Raw genomic sequence first — 18,640 nt, 5'->3', positions numbered from 1 at the left:
GAGCTGTTTACCTTTGACAGCATAGCTGTTGCTGCCAATCAAACAAGGCACTGCTTGATGGGAGGAGCCTACCAGCTTTCTAAATTAGTCTAGAGGCAGATTTTGGAAAATCAGCAGGGAGGAATGCTGTCAAGAGAAGCTGTTTGAAAAGCCAGTATTAAGGGGGCATAGTTATCAATGTGGGCTACCGTTAAGACATGTTCTTTTAGCACAGGTCCCATTTTACGTAATGAGACCAAGTTATTAATAACTGGAGTTAACTGTAAAGCAACACATCTTAACAGTAACCCGCGTTGCTAATGTGCCTGCTCTATGCCTTGGGCTGGTTCTGGCAGCACTGCCAATACAGGTCATGCCTCCACCCCCTCATTTTGGGCAGCAGTAGCATAGTGGTGTCTCGCACTGCACAGCAGAAGGTATGGGCAAGCCACTCCTGTATCATGTCAAGAAACCACAAGGGGGGAGCCTCACTGTGTGGTTGCCAGGAGTCAGTGTGACTCGAAGGCACGTCTGGATCTCTATTCCTAAGACCTAAGTCCAGCTGCAGCATTTTCTTTTATTTTGTAAACATTTTTGTTTATAAAGGTCAACGTCTTGCTTGTGGACCCGGACTTACTCCTGGCTGAATAAATCATTCCCAGGCTGCTCCGTCCTAACTCCCTGAGTCTACAGAAATTACTGAAGACTGGAAGAGCTCTTGCCACAATAAGACTTTTCTTTTTTTACATATGGATTTTCATCATTATTGAAGAGAAGATAGCACGTACAGGTATGATATATATGGTTTAACAGAACACCAAAAGTACATTTCAACCTTAAAGCAAGATTTTTTTTTACTGGGCTACATTGGCTAGCAATATGCAAACACAGAGGTAGGTGTGCTAATGAATTTAGGCCCCCTTTCACTGCAGCAGGTAAAAGATTTTTTTTTCTTTTAAAAAAAGGAAATGGCTGTGTGGTATGTTAAACACTTGCCATGCGGTCATTTCCTGGGGGAGCCCTTACCTGCCTCCTATTTAGGAGGTGGTAAGGGCTCCTGCACTAACCTGGCGCTAACTAATTACTGCTGGGAAAGCCCCTGGCGCTAAACAAACAAAAAAAAAAATTCAGAGGACCAGAAATTGCACGTGGCACACACCAGAACTACCGCTGGGCTCCTGCGGTAGCCTGGCGGTAGGGCCGATTTGCGGTGTGCCATTGCCGTGGTAACCCTATCGTGCCTTGGTAAAAGACCTCCTTAGTGTTTGCTAACAAATTACTGTGTGTTAAGCGCCATGCAGCTCATAGGTATACAATGGGTTGCGCAACATTTAGTGCACGCTAAATCCATTATTCCACATTAGTAAACGGAGCCCAACATAAAAGAAAGCCACACAAGGACTCCAATTATATCATAAGCTAGAGAGAAACAGGAGTGGCTGGTTATTGCTATAACCACAAATGCACATTGCAGCTGAAGATATTCAGTTTTATTTTATGACGTTCGCATGGATTCACCTGTATCCATAAAGAGCACAGGGAAAGGAAAGAATGAGAAAGTGAAAATGATGTTACTTTCAACTGCAGGAAAAGGCATTCTAAGACCCAATTAGTACTTGGAAACAGTGGCGTAGCAAGGGCGGGGCGGTCCGCCCTGGGTGTCAATGGGTGGGGGGTGCATCCGTCCATCGCCCCCCCGCCCCCCGCCTCCCCCCCGACACGGTCCCCACCTGTCTACAAGCTCCATCCATCTGCAGCGCTGCTGTAAAAATCGCTTCGTCAGCCCTTCCCTCACTCACTGTGTCTCGCCCTTGAGGAAATAGGAAATTACATCAGAGGGCGGGACACAGTGAGTGAGGGATGGGCTGACGAAGCGATTTTTACAGCAGCGCTGCAGATGGATGGAGCTCGTAGACAGGTGGGGACCGTGTCAGGGTGGCGCTATGCCGGTGGTGGTGGTGGTGGGGGGGGGGTCCACGCCAGTGTGGGGGGGGGGGGGTCGTGTTGGTCTGCACCCGCGGGGGGGGGGGGGGGTGCAGCGGCGATCCGCCCCGGGTGGCAGCCGTCCCCGCTACGCCACTGCTTGGAAACTAATGATATTCTTGCTGCTTCACATTAATGGAGTCTGAAACTCTTGATCCATTTCAGATCCAGTGACCATCATTACAGTTCAGCTCTGGATCTAATCCTATGAGCTCCTCGACCCTGGGACCTCTTTGATTGTTAAAAAAGAAAACGAACTGCCTACTCTTCTTTCCTTCATATTACACTCTGTTACTTCTAACTACACATTAATAAATATGAACAATTTTTTAAAAACCTAGATTTTTCTATTATACATATTTGCTTTTTTTCATGTTTTATAAAGCTGTTAATGAAATCACAATAAATACAATCATTCTCCTTGGGATTTATTAATGATAGAGACAAAATAAAGCAGTTTAATAGGGTCCTAAAATCTCTTTGAAAAAATAGATAAAGGCTTAGTGAACATTTTCAATGGAAAATATCTCACATATAAAATAATGAATTACAGAAACCTACACTGTATCTGTATATAGGCGGGTCTTTAAGATAACAATTTTTCAAATAGCTTGTGGAGCCGCAGTCCATGGGGACATTTCACTTGTGGATTTTGTCCTAAGTTTCAAAGAGGAGCTATGCATGCTGTTCTGCTTTGAAAATGGCCTATGGGAACCCATGAGTAGAAAATATGCACAAACTTTGCATTTGCGAAATGTATGGGCAGATTTTTGCTGGAAAATGAGCGTAGGTTTGAAAATACAGTGTAGGTGAACTGTTTTTCTACACCACCCAAAACATATCTCCAGGAAGGCTTCCCCTTTGTTCAACTAAAGGTATATACACAGAGAGGTGAGAAATTTTCAAAAATAGCAATCTACCCTGGCACTTTGCTACTTAACTGGCTAGATGCCTCATAAAATTGTTCCTTAAATATTTTATAAGATGCTGCTGTTTCCTCCAGAACAAACAAAACCAGATCTTGAATGAGACATCCAAGAATATGTAACAGAGATAGATGTATAAGGAGCACACACAGTATATCATCGGCAAAGAGCGATTAAATGTCAAGAGGTCAGCCGCTAGCCATACTGAAGTAATACATTTTCAAATTCTCACATTACTTACTTGTCTCAGCAACTTCAAGGTTGTTAAATAATTTAACACAATCATATAAGTCAGAGAAAAAAAAAACCCTAAAAAGCAAAAAAAAAAAAAACAACTCTTCTAGCTGAACTTTGACTTTTTTTTTTTTTTAATTTAACAGTATAAGTTAACATCTAGCCTGAGTCTTGACATATGGTGCCCAGTGTCTAACAAGCTCAGAGAACAATGAGCAGCCAGGTAACTTATTTACCCCTTTTTCCACGACCCTTTCTGGAGGATACTTTTCCTGGGACCCCTGCTGAGGCTGAACTAGTAGAAGATGCAATATTAATCTGTCCTTCCTGTATTTCCTGCCGTGTGTCAGCAGGCATCTGATTTATTTTCTGCTGGGCCTCCAGGTAGAACATGACATCTCGGAGTTGTTCTTGCATTTCTGTGATTTGATTATCTTTCTGTTCACAGATTTCCAGCCTCACTTTCTCCTCTTCCTTAATTTTGTTTTGTAGAACAGCTTGGTTTGCTCGTAAGCACTTGTTCATTTCTTGTTCCTCAGTTAGCTCGGTGGAAAGCTTTGTCACTTTTGTATTCAACTGGTTACACCTTAGGCAAAGAAGACAATCGTCATTAAGAACACTAATCTGATGAGTAAACATTTTATAATATTCAGGCCTGGTGCCTTTATATTATTTCTGCTCATTGAGCCTTTCGTAAAGTACATTGCAAACTATGAACATTCCAACTTGGATGTCCCTTTTCCAACCTAGAAAACCTATACAAAATTGTACTTTAAATTCTTATGTAACAATATGGCTAGTCTGGTGTTCCTGGTATAGGAAAAGGCATAAATCATCTCTCTCAAGTCTGGTAATCTTCTGACTTGCCTAAATGTTTTTTTCTTGTCATATAGAGAGCTGCATCTTTTAAAAGCTTCCAATACATACATGCATTTCATTTAAAAATTTCAGCCAGCTAAAATCCCAAGAAAACATAAGATGCTTTATTCATCCAGATAATTCATAGGCAGTGGACCTGAGTGAGCCACCGAGGCCAGAACAAACACAGCATCAGCAAATAGAAAACTTGGATGCTGGACTAGTGCTTGATTCCCTCCCCCCCCCCCACACATAGTAGTGATGATCATTACTTTCACAGTATGCGTAAAAATAACCCATTTGGAGACACTGGCCCTAAAGTACAATGGTGAACATTAGCAGTAAATTTGAGAGACTGAAATCATACTCATTACCGTCTTGATATGCGCAAAAATAACTAATGTATGTCCAACAATATGTAAACAATTCCAATTTGATTTCTCCTCAAGAAAAAGAGTTATATTGGGTAATAAACTTTTTTTCTTGAGGAGAAGGAAAAAACTTCAGAAGCTCAGCTGCAAAAAGCAAAGAATTGTAAAACTGAGCCAAACCATCACCAGTCATAAGAACCTTCCCTACTCGTTATTTTTCAAAAACTTGCAATGCTTATAAACTCTACTGACAACAAAATGTTTTTAACGGCAACTTAACTGAAATGGCTGATGCTGGACGAAGCCTCTCCGTTTCACTTTTCAGGTTCCTCAGGACCAGCCATTCAAAAATTAACAATCTCCCATGTTGCCTTCTATTAAAGAAAAAAAAAGGAAAAGGTTGGTGAGACTGTTAACGATTTTTGAGCGGCTGGTTCAGAGGAAGCTGAAAAGTGAAGTGGAGAGGCTCCATCAAGCATCAGCTATTTCAGTTAAGTTGCTGCTAAAAACATTTTGTTGCCAGTAGGATGTATAAGCGTTGCAAGTTTTTGAAAAATAACGAGTAGGGAAGGTTCTTATGACTGGTGATGGTTTGAGTTTGACAATTCTTTGCTTTTTGCAACTGAGCTACTGAAGTCTTTTCTAGGGCCGCCGAGAGACTGAACTGGACCCGGGGTGGGGCAGGGCTGCCCCCCCCCCCCAAATCGTTGTCCGCTGCTATCCCCCCTTTGATCGCTGCTGCCCCCTCCCAATCACTGCCGCAACAGGATTAAAATACCTTGGCTGACAGGGATCCCGAGGCCCCGCCAGCAGAAGACGTCTTCCTCCAGCGCTGACTGCCTGCCCCTGCTTTTCCTCTCAGGGCATGCTGGGTTTCAAAACAGAGCATTCTAGCCTGAGGAAAAGCAGTCGCTCAGCAATGGGCAGAAGAGCAGCGCTGGAGGAAGCTCCGGGGCCTCCCCAGCCTCCAAGGGGGGCCCAGCGCTGGAGTTTTCTCTCGCCTGCTCTGTTGGAATGCGATCACTTCTATCTCGTCAGGAGCAGGAGGGAGAGAGAGAGAGAGAGAAAGAGAAAGAGGTCCTGGCGCTGGGCCCACCTTGGAGGCCCGGGCCCAGGGAATTTTGCCCCCGCTGCCCCCTCCTCTCGGCGGCCCTGGTCTTTTCCTTCCCCTCAAGAAAAAAAAATCTTATATTGGGTAATAATTGTATATTGGAAAATCAAATAGGAATTATGAAGATACTATTGGACTTACATTAGTTATTGTGGTGGACACACGTAAGTCTTCGCCGATTTCAAGTTTAAGAAATGTACAAAGTTACCTATTTGGAGACATTGACCTCAAAAAGGTGTTAAGCTGCCCCTAATCTTATCTAGATTACTTTTCTTCTTAATTCAGATATTTAATGTTCAAATTTATTTGATATACTGCAAACTGTACAATTAATTTATTTGATATACTGCAAACTGTACAATTAATCTAAGTGGTTTATATTATAAGACAGCGGGAGGGAGAGAGGGAGAAAGCTAGGGGTGATTATCATACACTACTAAGCCCAACTTTACATTGTTTTACTACTGTTTTATTAAAATTCTATTAACTTTGTATTTCAAATTACTATGTAAGCCGCATTGAGCCTGCATTATGTGGGAAAGCACGGGGTAATAATAATAATAATAATGAAGATAGAACAACAAGCAAAGAGGAGCCAAATAGAGGGGGGAAGCGATACTATCCAATTTCAACAGAGAGGCAACCGGGCACAGGAAAATCAAAAGGGGAGGACAGATGATGGTATCCCAGCCTGAACCCCTTTATTTCTCATAACGAAACTATAAGGTTCATGGAAATGATTTGTCCTTGAATAGAACCAAAGATCCTATATATCACCATTAATAGTTTTATTATGTACTTACTACAACACCCCCCCCCCCCAAAAAAAAAAAAGCCATTTACTAAACCAAAGGTATGTAACTATTCCAAGTATCAAACAATATTTAAGCAACAGGGAGCCACTTGCTAAAACAGTAATGCTATTATTAAGCATATGCCTTCTCCAAATTCCTCTGAAAAACTGCCATGGTTTTAGACAGCAAAGGTCTGTTTGACCAAATATCAACACTTCTGATTAGGCAAATAAAATAGGCAAATCTGTAATATTTATTTTAGCTGGCTTTAACAGGCCACTATGCCATAGTTGTTCAGAGCAGTCTATGGCAGGAATGTGCATAATACATTTAGACAAAACACTGCTTCCGTTCTCTGTCTTGATTTATATACATGAACCTCTCTCACTAGCTTAAAGTAAAGCCAGTTCTTGCCAATAATGATAATGTATTGAGTAAATCAATTCTCCAAATAAATCTTCTCTTATTTTCTAGTTCAGTTGAGCTTCACATTTAAGTGTGGATTTTAAAGAATTGCTTAGTCATTGGAATTATTTACCTACTGATCACCTGAAAGGCTTGAGCAATTCTTGTCAGATTAGTTTGCACAACCAGCTCTTTAAACATAATTTGGCCATTGCAAATCATTAGAATTATTTCTTCATAACATTGTTGAAAATTTTACATCTCTCAAGTTTCAGCTCAGAAAGCCTCATGCACTAAAGTGTGAAGTGACCTCACAAAAGTGTTCTTTTTAAGGAAAAATAGGAGAAATGCAAGAAATTTGACATTTTCCAGGTATTCTATGCTACTTTTCAGGCAAAGTGCACTTTTGCAAAGTCACTTAATAAACTATTGAACAAAAGCTTATTTAAGCATACCATTAATGAGCTGCTGTGATGGACATTCATGAAAAGCAGCTCATTAATGTAAAACATAGTGAAAACAAGCATGGAAAAAAAAACCCTTCATGGACTCATTTTTGCAAGAAAATAACAATACCTCTGGAAATGTTGAAGAAAAAAATATATTTTGCCTGGCAGTAGCACCATTTAAAAGGGTTCTTATGGCCTGTTCATAGGTCCTGGGGACCTCTGATCCATGGTAGTCTAGTGATGTCCATGTACAGCGAAGATACTTACCTGTAGCAGGTATTCTCCGAGGACAGAAGGCCTTATATTCTCACAAGTGGGTAATGCGGGCCAGTGTTGCCCAGTCCGGAGCTTATGACAAGCTTTATAAGAGGTTTGTGGAGCGCAAAACACACTCCACTGTGCGTGCGCCTTCCCGCCCGCAACAAGTGTGCAGTAACCGCAGTTAAATGATACAGCATAAAAATAAAGAAAAGGAGACAACTGCAAGGGGAGACGGGAGGGATGGTGCGAATGTAAGGCCTGCCATCCTCAAAGAATACCTGCTACAGGTAAGTATCTTTGCTTTCTCCAAGGACAAGCAGGCCAAAATTCTCACAAATGGGGTATCCCTAACATCCAGGCTCACGGAAAACAACAAACATTGGTCAGTTGGGCCTTGCAACCGCAAAGACATAACTCAGATCAACCTGAAACTATATACAAACTGAGTGAGCGTGCAGCCTGGAACAGAATAAAATGAGCCTAGGGGGGTGGAGATGGATTCTAGACCGCAAACAGATTTTGCAACACTGTTTGCCCAAACTGACTATCTCGTCGGTATCCTGCTCAAGGCAGTAATGAGATGTGAATGTGTTGACTGAAGACCACGTCATAGCCTTGCAAATTTCTTCAATGGAGGCTGACCTCAAGTGGGCTACCGAAGCAGCCATGGCTTTGAAATTGTGAACCTTGACATGACCTCCAGGATCAGCCCAGCCTGGGCATAAATGAAAGAAATACAATCTGCCAGACAATTAGAGATTGTGCGTTTCCCGATGGCGACCCCCATCCTGTTGGGATCAAAAGAAACAAAAAGTTGGGCAGACTGTCTGTTGGGGTCGTGTCCGCTCCATGTAATAGGCCAATGCTCGCTTGCAGTCCAAGGTGTGCAAAGTGCTCTCACTCGGATGGGCATGAGGTTGGGGAAAGAATGTTGGCAAGACAACTGACTGGTTCAGATGGAACTCCGACACAACCTTTGATAGGAACTTAGGATACGTGTGGATGACTACTCTGTTATGATGAAACTAAAGCCTGAAGCTCACTGATCCTACGAGCTGAAGTAACCACCACCAAGAAAATGACCTTCCATGTCAAGTACTTCAGATGGCAGGAATTCAGTGGCTGAAAAGGAGCTTTCATCAGCTGGGTGAGAACAACATTGAGGTCCCATGACATAGGCAGAGGCTCAACAGGGGGCTATGACAAAAGCAAACCTATCATTAAGAAAACAAATAGAGGCTGTCCAGAGACGGGCTTATCCTCTACCTGTTGATGATAAGCACTAATTACACTTAGGTGATCCCTTACGGAGTTAGTCTCGAGACCAGACTCAGATAGGTGTAGAAGGTATTCAAGAAGGGGCTGTGTAGAGCAGGAAATAGGATCTAGGGCCTTGCCCTCACACCAGACGGCAAACCCCCTCCATTTGAAAGAATAACACCTCTTAGTGGAATCTTTCCTGGAAGCCAGCAAGACCTGGGAGACACCCCCTGGCAGGCCCAACGAAGCAAATTCTAGGCTCTCAACATCCAGGACATGAGGGCCCGAGACTGAAGATTGGGATGCAGAAGAGATCCCTCGTTCTGTGTGATGAGAATCGGAAAACATTTCAATCTCCATGGTTCTCGGAGGATAACTCCAGAAGAAGAGGGAACCAGATCTGCCGTAGCCAGTAAGGTGCGACGAATTTCATGGTCCCATGGTCTTGCTCGAGTTTCAGCAAAGTCTTCCCTACAAGAGGAATAGGAGGATACGCATAAAGGCGGCCTGTCCCCCAGTGAAGGAGGAAGGCATCCGACGCTAGCCTGCCATGAGCCTGAAGCCTGGAACAGAACTGAGGGACTTTGTGATCCATGTGAATGACAAATAGTTCAACGAGGGGGTGCCCCATGCTCAGAAGGTCTCTCGGGCAACGCCCATGTTGACAGACCACTCATGCGGTTGCATAACCCTGCTCAGTCTGTCGGCCAGGCTCTTGTTTTTGCCTTCCAGATAAGTGGCTTGAATGTACATGCCATGCCAGTGAGCCCAATGCCACATCCTCCTGACACAGAGTGAGATCTCCCCTCCCCCCCCCCCACTTGCTGGTGTAATACACTGGGCCACCTAGAGGGGGGGCAGGGAGGACAAAATTCTCCGGGCCTCCAAAGGGGGGCCTGACGCTGGGGTCAGGCCACCAGCGCTGCAGTCCCCGGTCTCACCTGCCTGCCCTCGGCTCCGTCCGCTACCGGGCCCCCTGCATTAAAATTGGTAGCGCCTCAGCTCCGTTTGGAAAGGCAGATCGCCTCCCTTCGGACCCCTCCCTCGCGGAAACGAAGTTACATCAGATGACAGTGGGACACAGTGAGGGAAGGCCCGAAGGGAGGCGATCTGCCTTTCCAAACGGAGCTGAGGTGCTGCCAATTTTAATGCAGGAGGCCTGGTGGTGGACGGAGCCGAGGGCAGGCAGGTGAGACTGGGGACGACAGTCTCTCGGCGGCCCTGGTAATACATGCCAACCTGATTGTCCATTTGAATGAGTTCAATTTGGTAAGACAGCCAATCTCTGAAAGCCTTTAAGTGTTCCAGATTGCCCAAAGCTCCAGGAGCCTGATCTGGAGATCCGTTTCCTGGGTGGACCAAGCACCTTCAGTGTGAAGCCCATCTATATGAGCCTCCCAACCCCCCAACCCAAGAGAGATGCATCTGTCGTTAGCACTTTCTGTGGCTGAGGAATTTAGAACAGAAGTCCCATTGGATCGAATGGTCAACCACAATAGAGAGCGAGCAAGCTTCAGGGATGCTCGGATGACATCTTTCAGATCTACCATGGCTTGGCACCACTGAGAGGCAAGGGTTTAATGCACAGATCTCATGTGAAGGCATGTCATGGGAGTCACATAAACCATGGAGGCGATGTGGCCCAACAACCTCAACATCTGCCGAGCTGTGACCTGCTGAGAAGCTCAACCCTGAGAAGCCAGTGCAACTAGGGCGTCTGCTCTCAGCTCCAGGAGAAAAGTGTGAACCTGCTGCATATATAGCAGGGCTCCAATGAATTCCAATCGCTGGGCAGGGAGAAGATGGGACTTGAGGGTAGTCCTCTGCACAGACTCCTGAGCCCCGAACTCTGACGTGCTCTTCACTAGCCAATAGTCGAGGTAAGGAAACACATGCACCCCCAGCCTGTGTAGCAATGCTGCGACTAGACTCTGGGAGCTGACATGAGGCCAAAGGACAACACGCAGAACTGGAAGTGCTGTGTTCCCAGCCAAAACCAAAGATACGTCCGGTGGGCTGAAAGTATTAGTAATTGTGTATATGTAAGTCCAGACAACATAGCCAATCTTTTTCCTGAACCATGGAAAGAAAGGTGCCCAGGGAAACCATCCTGAACCTTTCTCTTATGGGTAATTTGTTCAGGGCCCTTAGGTCTAGGATAAGATGCATCCCCCTCCCCCTGTTTTCTTTTGCACGAGGAAGTACCTGAAATAGAATCCCTGCCCGCATGGGCCTTTAGAAGAGTGGAGAGTTCCTCTACAAGTACCTACTTGTGCTGAGAGCTGAAGTAATGAGCTCTCGGTGGACAATTTGGAGTTTCTGATGCCAATTTAAGGCGTATCTGAGACAGACTATTTGGAGAACCCACTGGTCACAGGTTATACAGGGCCACCTTTTGTGGAAAAACTTCAGCTTCTCCCCCGACTGACAAGTCATCCAGGACACACACTTTTACAGTGGCTTAAGCGCATGCTGTTGACGGGAATGAGTGCGCTGGGGCTGAGCCTGAGCAGGCTGGCGAGAGGAGATGGTGTACCTACGCCTCTGAGAGTGAGAAGAGATGGTATCAGTATGTTTCTTAATTTGGTCAGCGAACTCCTCAACCTTCTCTCCATAAAGGTTATCCCTCCAGCATAGGGCATCAGGCAATCTCTGCTGAACTGCCAGTTCCAAGTCAGAGGTGGAGGCGGCTACTAGACTATTAGTAATCAAATGTCCCCCTGTGAGAGGGTCCGAATGGGCCTCCAAAGTAGGCCACGAAGGCTCATTAAATAGTGCCATTATCTTATTCTCGGTACATTTTACTGGTGTTTAACCTGTTTTTTAGTACTAGACATTTATAAATTCTCTTTTTCTAACATTTTAAATGGTGCCTCATGGTTCTTTTTCCCTTTTATAGCCACAATTTGTCTTCAGAGTATACAGTCTAGATTTGGTATATAAGGTATTTCCCTCATCAATTGCCCCAGGACATATGTTATCTTACACAGAGGTAGGAGTGTGTTAAGTTTTGTTCACTTGCATCTCTGTCCTTTTTATCAGTCCATCTCATAACAGTTATTCTCTCCCCCCATACATTTATTTTATATTTTTTTTATCCTATTCGTTTATTTACAAATAAGACACACACTTTTCTATAACACTAGGTGCATTTATTTTATGCTGGAAGGTTCCCAACTCTGCTGTTAACTCACAGACTTTCACACACAGTTATTTGTTTGACCCCTGAAGCACGAACCAGTGTCGGTAATTCATCTGGTGCTACTGAATAAAGAATTTTTGCATATCTCCCAGACTTGGAGTCAGTTTGTCATCTGCTACTCATGTGTTGGTCCATTAAATAGTGCCACTGCCACCCTCATATTGGTATTGGAGAAATAGGCTCCATGAACTTATGTTATGGGAAATGCAGGATGCCCATAATACACCAAAGAGGCGTCAACGATTTATAAAAACTTGGGGGGCATACCTACACAAAATATCACCACGAGCACGGAGCCACGTTTTGAACACATTGGGTTAGTCTGTATATATGGAAAGAATATAATTAGAAACATGAGATACAATCAAAAGTTAGGCATCACTAATGGGTGGACGAGCTCCCTGGTAAAGAGGGGAGGGGGTAGACATCAATAAATGATTTGAGGCTCTTATCACTACTGTTCTCAATTGTGAGACTTAGGAACTTTATATGATTTCATGATTTTTTGGATATGACACCGGTTATTAAAACATGTACCCTTCAACAATGGTAAAAAAAAAAGGGGGGGGGGGATAAGAGAGGGGGGAAGGGTGGGGGTTTATGGGGAAAGGGGAGAAGAGAGGAAAGCCCAAAATGACAATATAATGGATAATGAATAGTTAAATATCTGAAGTGTCACGGTATGATCAATGGCTCTGGAATTTAAATGATGCAAATTGGCAGAGCATTACTAATTGAAGAAAGATAACGAATGGATGGGCATGGGAAGGGGGGGGGGGGAAAACGATACAAGTTTGATGACAGAAGATAACCAAATGTATTAGCTGTTTGATTATCCATAGTTAAGTTAAGGTATCTTTTCAAATGGAATGTGGTAACTATTTTGTAATGTCATCGGAAAAAGCGTTGAAACATTAGATGTAACTCTGAGGGGGGAAAGGGGAGGGACACCACCGAGTCTATAAGAACACAGGGGCTCGGCTGGGAGATACATGGGATGGGTGGGAGGGTGGAGGGGAGAAAATGTACAAAAAGTTTGATGAAGGATGTTGCTATTGTTTTGTAAGATTGGAAGTCTCGGGGCAACACTCTGTGTACCCCTGACTATTGTTGTGATAATATATGTTTATCATCAATAAAAATGTTGAAACATAAATAGTGCCACTGCCATGCAAACTTTTTTTTATTTTTTTATTTTGCACATTGCCAGGGCTAGGAGCACACTGGCGTATGTTTCTTCATTTTTGTTGTCTTATTATTTCAATAATCCTGCAAAGACATAACTTTAGCATCATGTTTCGGATGTAGCTGTTTCCTACACTTACTGTGTAGAAGTTTTGTGTGCATAAAATTAAAAATCTAGTGGTCCAGCATAACATACATGTCTCCATGGCAACACACAGTATGTACCCTATGTCCCACTGATTAAAATAGGTCCAATACATACTGGCCTTACTGCATGTTTATGCAATACAGTGCACATTATTACTCTGGTTCATAGATCTATTTTTACTATTCTTACACAACCCTGTGTATTATTTTTTTTTAATTAACAAATTTTGTCTCTGTTCATTTAACAACCACATTTTCAGCTGATTAGTTCTGAGATGTATTTATTCCAGAATGTTTATAAATCTTGGCCCATCTTTTCATAAATGATACTCAGATTTCCTACTTTTCCAACCATTTGCTTCCTTCTTTCTTCTAGAATAATTACTCTTGTTAAGCATTTTTATGGTATCTTCTACCAAAACACCACCAAAGAAGTGAGGTAATGAAAATGAGGATTCCAAACGGTAAAAATAGGGCCTTTAAAATGATGAATAAATATAACACATCAACGACCCGGGAGTGTAAGCTTGCTTCAAGGGATCAAAGTACCTGTAGTGTGCATTGGTTCTTTACGGTCTCGTAACTGTGTGAGAAGATGCTTGAATTCAACTGTGCTGTGTTGCGAGAAAAATTAAGCGCTGTGTGTCATGGCTGCTGGCTCCTCCTACAGTCAGAACGCACAACGCTTCATTTTTTCGCAGCACAACAGGGTTGAATACATGCATCTTCTCACATATACATGAGACAGCTGTGTTAGGTCGCTGATAAGTTGAATTTATTCATCATCTTAAAGGTCCTATTTTGACTTTTTGGAATCCTCGTTTTCATTGCCTCACTTTTTTGGTGTTTTACACACGCGTGAGGTTTTTGTTTTCTCCTTCTTGTATCCCCCATCTTCTACCAAAAGACAGTCTTTGGCTTTTTCATAGCATTTGTTACCTCTAACACTGTGGAATCACCAACAGATCTAGTTGGAGTTTCTCCACTGCGGCCAGCCACCTTTGTTTCTCTAGCTTAGACAACTGGGTTCCTGGATTTTGAAGTCAGTATGTGGTCATATTTAATTACAAATCTGTTCATACAGGTTATCAGATTGTTTGATTTCAGTATCTGGTTAAACCTTGTTTACATTTTCTGACTTAATTGGTGATGCAGAAAAATGGCACTTGGATTGGTAGACTTTCGTAGCCTCTGATGTCCACTGCATCACGTGATCACCCTGTGGGACTTTGGACTTTATAGATTTTAGCTCTTATTATTAAATGATGCTTCTAGTCTTAAAAGAAAAGACTGCAACTTTAGGGTGTACAGCAGTGCTTGTCAACCCAGTCAGTTGGGTTTTCAGGATATCCACAATGAACATGCATCAGAATTCCAAGAAAGAAGTGCATGCAAATCTCTCTCAAGCATATTCATCTTGGCTATCCTGAAAACCCAACTGGCTGGGTGTGCCCTGAGGACTGGGTTGAGAAGCACTGGCATAAGTAATGAAGCTACAGAATGACACTTGTCAACTGCTGACCACTGTTTACAGCATTGTTCCTGCTTACAAATTATTGTCGCCATGCAGAGCCACTGGGCAGGGAAGGAAAAGAGAGTCTCAGTCATAACAAAACTACAATTAGTGACCACAACCGGCGTTCTAGAACTTGTTGCCTGAGGATGTGGTAACGGCAGTTAGCATATATGGGTTAAAAAAAAAGGTTCAGACAAGTTCCTGGAAGAAAAGCCCATAGCCTGTTTTTGAGATGGACAAGGGGATGCCACTGCTTACTCTGGGATTGATATCATGGAATGTTGCTGCTATCTGGGTTTCTGCCAGGTACCTGTGACCTGGATTAGCCACTGCTGGAAGCAGGATATTAGGCTAGATGGACCATTGGTCTGACCCAGTATGGCTATTCTTATGTTCTGAGTTCTAGAAAAAGCACAGGACTGGCACTGTGATGGCTGAACTACATTGGGAATAAGATGGGTTCAATCATGATTAATTTCTGCTTTACTATGCCATTGGCATGAAAGGCATACTAATAAAGATTCATAAATAAATAAAATGGAGAACCCCACACAGCATGAAGCTATGGATGAATGTTCATTGTGCCGATGATGTAACGATATATATACCATTCAAAAAAGACATCAATGAAATCTCTAATGAAATCAGCCAAAGTCTACACATCATGAATACCTGGGTAGATGCATTCCGATTGAAACTGAATACAGAAAAAACTAAATGCCTCATACTTACCTCCCAATACAACACGAACAAATTTACCGCCATCAACACACCTAAACTAAATCTGCCAATCTCAGAAACCTTAAAAATCCTTGGAGTCACTATCGACCGCCACCTAACTCTCGAGACTCATGCGAACAACACAACAAAAAAAATGTTCTACTCCATGTGGAAACTGAAAAGAATTAGACCATTCTTTCCAAGATCTGTCTTCCGTAGTCTAGTTCAATCACTCGTACTCAGTCACCTGGACTATTGCAACTCATTATACGCAGGATGCAAGGAACAAATACTGAAGAAACTTCAAACAGCCCAGAATACAGCAGCCAGACTCATCTTCGGAAAACCAAAATACGAAAGTGCAAAACCCTTACGGGAGAAACTACACTGGCTACCACTCAAGGAACCCATCACCTTTAAAGTATGCACCTTAGTCCACAAAATCATTCACGGTGAAGCCCCTGCATACATGTCCGACCTGATTGACCTGCCACCCAGAAACGCTAAAAGATCGTCCCGAACCTTCCTCAATCTCCATTTCCCTAAGTGCAAAGGCATAAAATACAAAGCACTGCACGGATCGACTTTCACATACATGAGCACACAATACTGGAATACACTACCCCGCAGCCTGAAAATGACCTACAAACTGACCGACTTCCGCAAACTACTAAAGACTTATCTCTTCGAGAAAATCTACGGCAAGGATCAAAACACATAAAGCCCATACAATCTCATAGACACGCACCAATACACTCTCTGAACCTCTACTCCCGCGCTCTCACCACTCTTAAACCCTACCCACTGACAAAATTGTCAGACCTCCCTGTTCCCTCGATCATGTTTTGCCCCCCTCTCAACTCACCCCTGTTATATTCCACTGTTCGATCCCCTAAGAATATCCTGAACTTACTTTGTCTTATATAATTCTTCACAATGTAACCCATAATTGTACTGCAACTAACTGCACTTCCATTTTTTTACAATGTATTGTAAGCCACACTGAGCCCGCAAATAGGTGGGAAAATGTGGGATACAAATGCAAATAAATAAATATCCCAATAGAAGTGCACCTCCAATTGAACTAGAAGTCCAACACGTGCAGAAAGGAGCTGCTGCAAACCTCTCCCTCAAACAAAATGGTTACCCATCATTATCAAATAAAAATAATAAACATCAGTTCATGTTTATTTAACCGTGGAAGTTTGGATTATATGTTGCACACCAATGGAATAGTCAAATCTTTCATTTAAAATTGTTTTTTTTTTTTAAGATAAACTTCAGTATATACTTACTTTTTTTCTACAGCTTGTTTCTCCTTCAACAGATCATTCAGCTTGCGTTCCATATTGTCACACTTTTCAATTGTTTCTTTAAACTTAGTCTTCATGTTGTTGATCTAAAAACAAATGCAATACTTCTGACTTAGAAAATTTATGATTGTAATATGTTATTTTCTATAGCAATTTCAAGGCTTTTGCAAATAACAAAAGATTGGTTACTCTCTGGAAGGAAGTCATAGGCTATAGCTCTGCAGAGACAGGTTCAGCCTAGCCGGCTCAAGGCAGAACGCGTGACAAAGGAAACCTATGGCCTCTCAGCATTATTGGGCCTCTCTTGTTTAAAAAGGCAATGGGCCAGGTTGGATGATTTTTCTATTTACCTGGACAACAAATGAGGAACAAGGATATCAGAACTAAACAAAAAAAGTGGGTTAAGCATGCAAAGCATGGCTCATAGAATTATTCCAATCATCTATATTCAATGTTACCGTTAGTGTTTATAGTATAGTGAGCAGCCAGGGCTTACCTCTCAAAACAGAATATCAGAAGCTACTAGAAAACCCCAACTTAAAAGCTAGTTCTCTTTTAAGAATGGGGAACTGTAAATAGGGGATCCAGAGCAAATATGGCTACCAGAACAGACTTTTCTTCTCATGTGGCCATAGGGTGAGCCCAGGAAGAACACAGTGGTGGGATGGAGCCGGAAGTAAGATCTAGGTTAACTCATTAACAATTAAGCAAGAGGTTTGTTTGTTTTTTTGCCCTGAGGAATAGAACAGGGTATGCAGTAGAGGAGGTTTATTCCCATGCAAGACAGTTCAATGTCTGCAGCTCAAAAAGGGAGATACTTCCCTCAGCTACTGAGAACTTTGCCCATACCCTGAGGAAGAAAGCATGAAGACTAAGAGGCAAAGGGAAGTCACTGTTTGTGGGCAGCAGGAATGTACAGGTCTATAAAGTTTTTTTGCTGTCCACATTGTGAGGAAAATAAAGAACTCCTTTTGAAAATGCCAGTGGGAGGCTGGCAGCACTTGTATGTTGTGCTGTTGACGGTGGTAGCATAACTAGTCTTTCCCCCTATAGGAGAAAGGCTTTGACAGGAAATGAAGTATTGCACATGTGTTTGGTATAATGGAAAACTTGGACTGGATTATTTGAACTAGAAATGTCCACATTGCTCTTATTTTGAACTAAGCAAGTGAACTGCCTGGTGGGAAGCCTGATTGGAATAAAGAGTGGGACTATATTTAAGAAGTGGGGGCTGCATATCAGATCTTCAGCGTGAAATAACTCTTAGGAACATGCATCTTGCATATCTTTGCCTTGCTAATGTTGCTGTAGGGGTTAGAAACCATATTCCCAGTTCATTCAAGGATCCTGAACTAGTACATGGAGATCCACTTGTGCCAGAGGAAGGCGCTCCATCAGGACTAGACCACTATATGCTGCAGCTTGTGGAACTCATTTTCCCATTTGGGGGAGGGGTGGCTTCATTTCTCTTCCATCTTCCACTACATGCAGGAATTTAATTTCTACAGTTGAGAGTGGATAGATTTTGGAAGTGGGGCAGTTTACAAGACCCCCTCCCCCCACCAACTGCAAAACAAATTGCAGCACATACTATCTATAAATAAAATAAAATAAAATAAATGTTAAGGAGAGATAAACAATCACTTAGTAGTTCTGTCTGAAAGAAAAAGCTGGCAAAAATAGTCAGTTGATAACAGACTTCAAAGTCACAACATTTATTTTATTTATTTATTTTTAAAATTCAGCTCACACCTTTTTCAGTAGTAGGTCAAGGTGATTTACATTCAGGTACACTAGGGTTATTTCTCTGTTCCCGAGGGCTTACAATCTGTTTGTACCGGAGGCAATGGAGGGTCAAGTGACTTGTCCAAGATCACAAGGAGCAGCAGTAGGATTTGAACCAGGCTTCCTTGGTTGTCAGCCCAG

General features: G+C 42.8%; 1 protein-coding gene across 1 annotated transcript in view; it reads right to left on the bottom strand.

The window, feature by feature from the left end:
• Positions 1–2,369: 2,369 nt before the first annotated feature.
• Positions 2,370–18,640, bottom strand: part of BRAP (BRCA1 associated protein) — a 66,059-nt gene continuing 49,788 nt past the window's right edge. The window contains exons 11-12 of the mRNA XM_030218814.1: positions 16,697–16,800; positions 2,370–3,708 (exon numbers count right to left, since the gene is read on the bottom strand). Coding sequence (XP_030074674.1) covers positions 3,351–3,708; positions 16,697–16,800 — 462 coding nt within the window. The 3' untranslated portion in view covers positions 2,370–3,350. The remainder of the gene's footprint in view (positions 3,709–16,696; positions 16,801–18,640) is intronic.

The sequence above is a fragment of the Microcaecilia unicolor genome, chromosome 11 (genome assembly GCF_901765095.1).
Source record: "Microcaecilia unicolor chromosome 11, aMicUni1.1, whole genome shotgun sequence".
NCBI lineage: Eukaryota > Metazoa > Chordata > Amphibia > Gymnophiona > Siphonopidae > Microcaecilia > Microcaecilia unicolor.
Note: the sequence above shows the minus strand (reverse complement) of the source record. Positions and strands in the feature narration are given on the sequence as shown.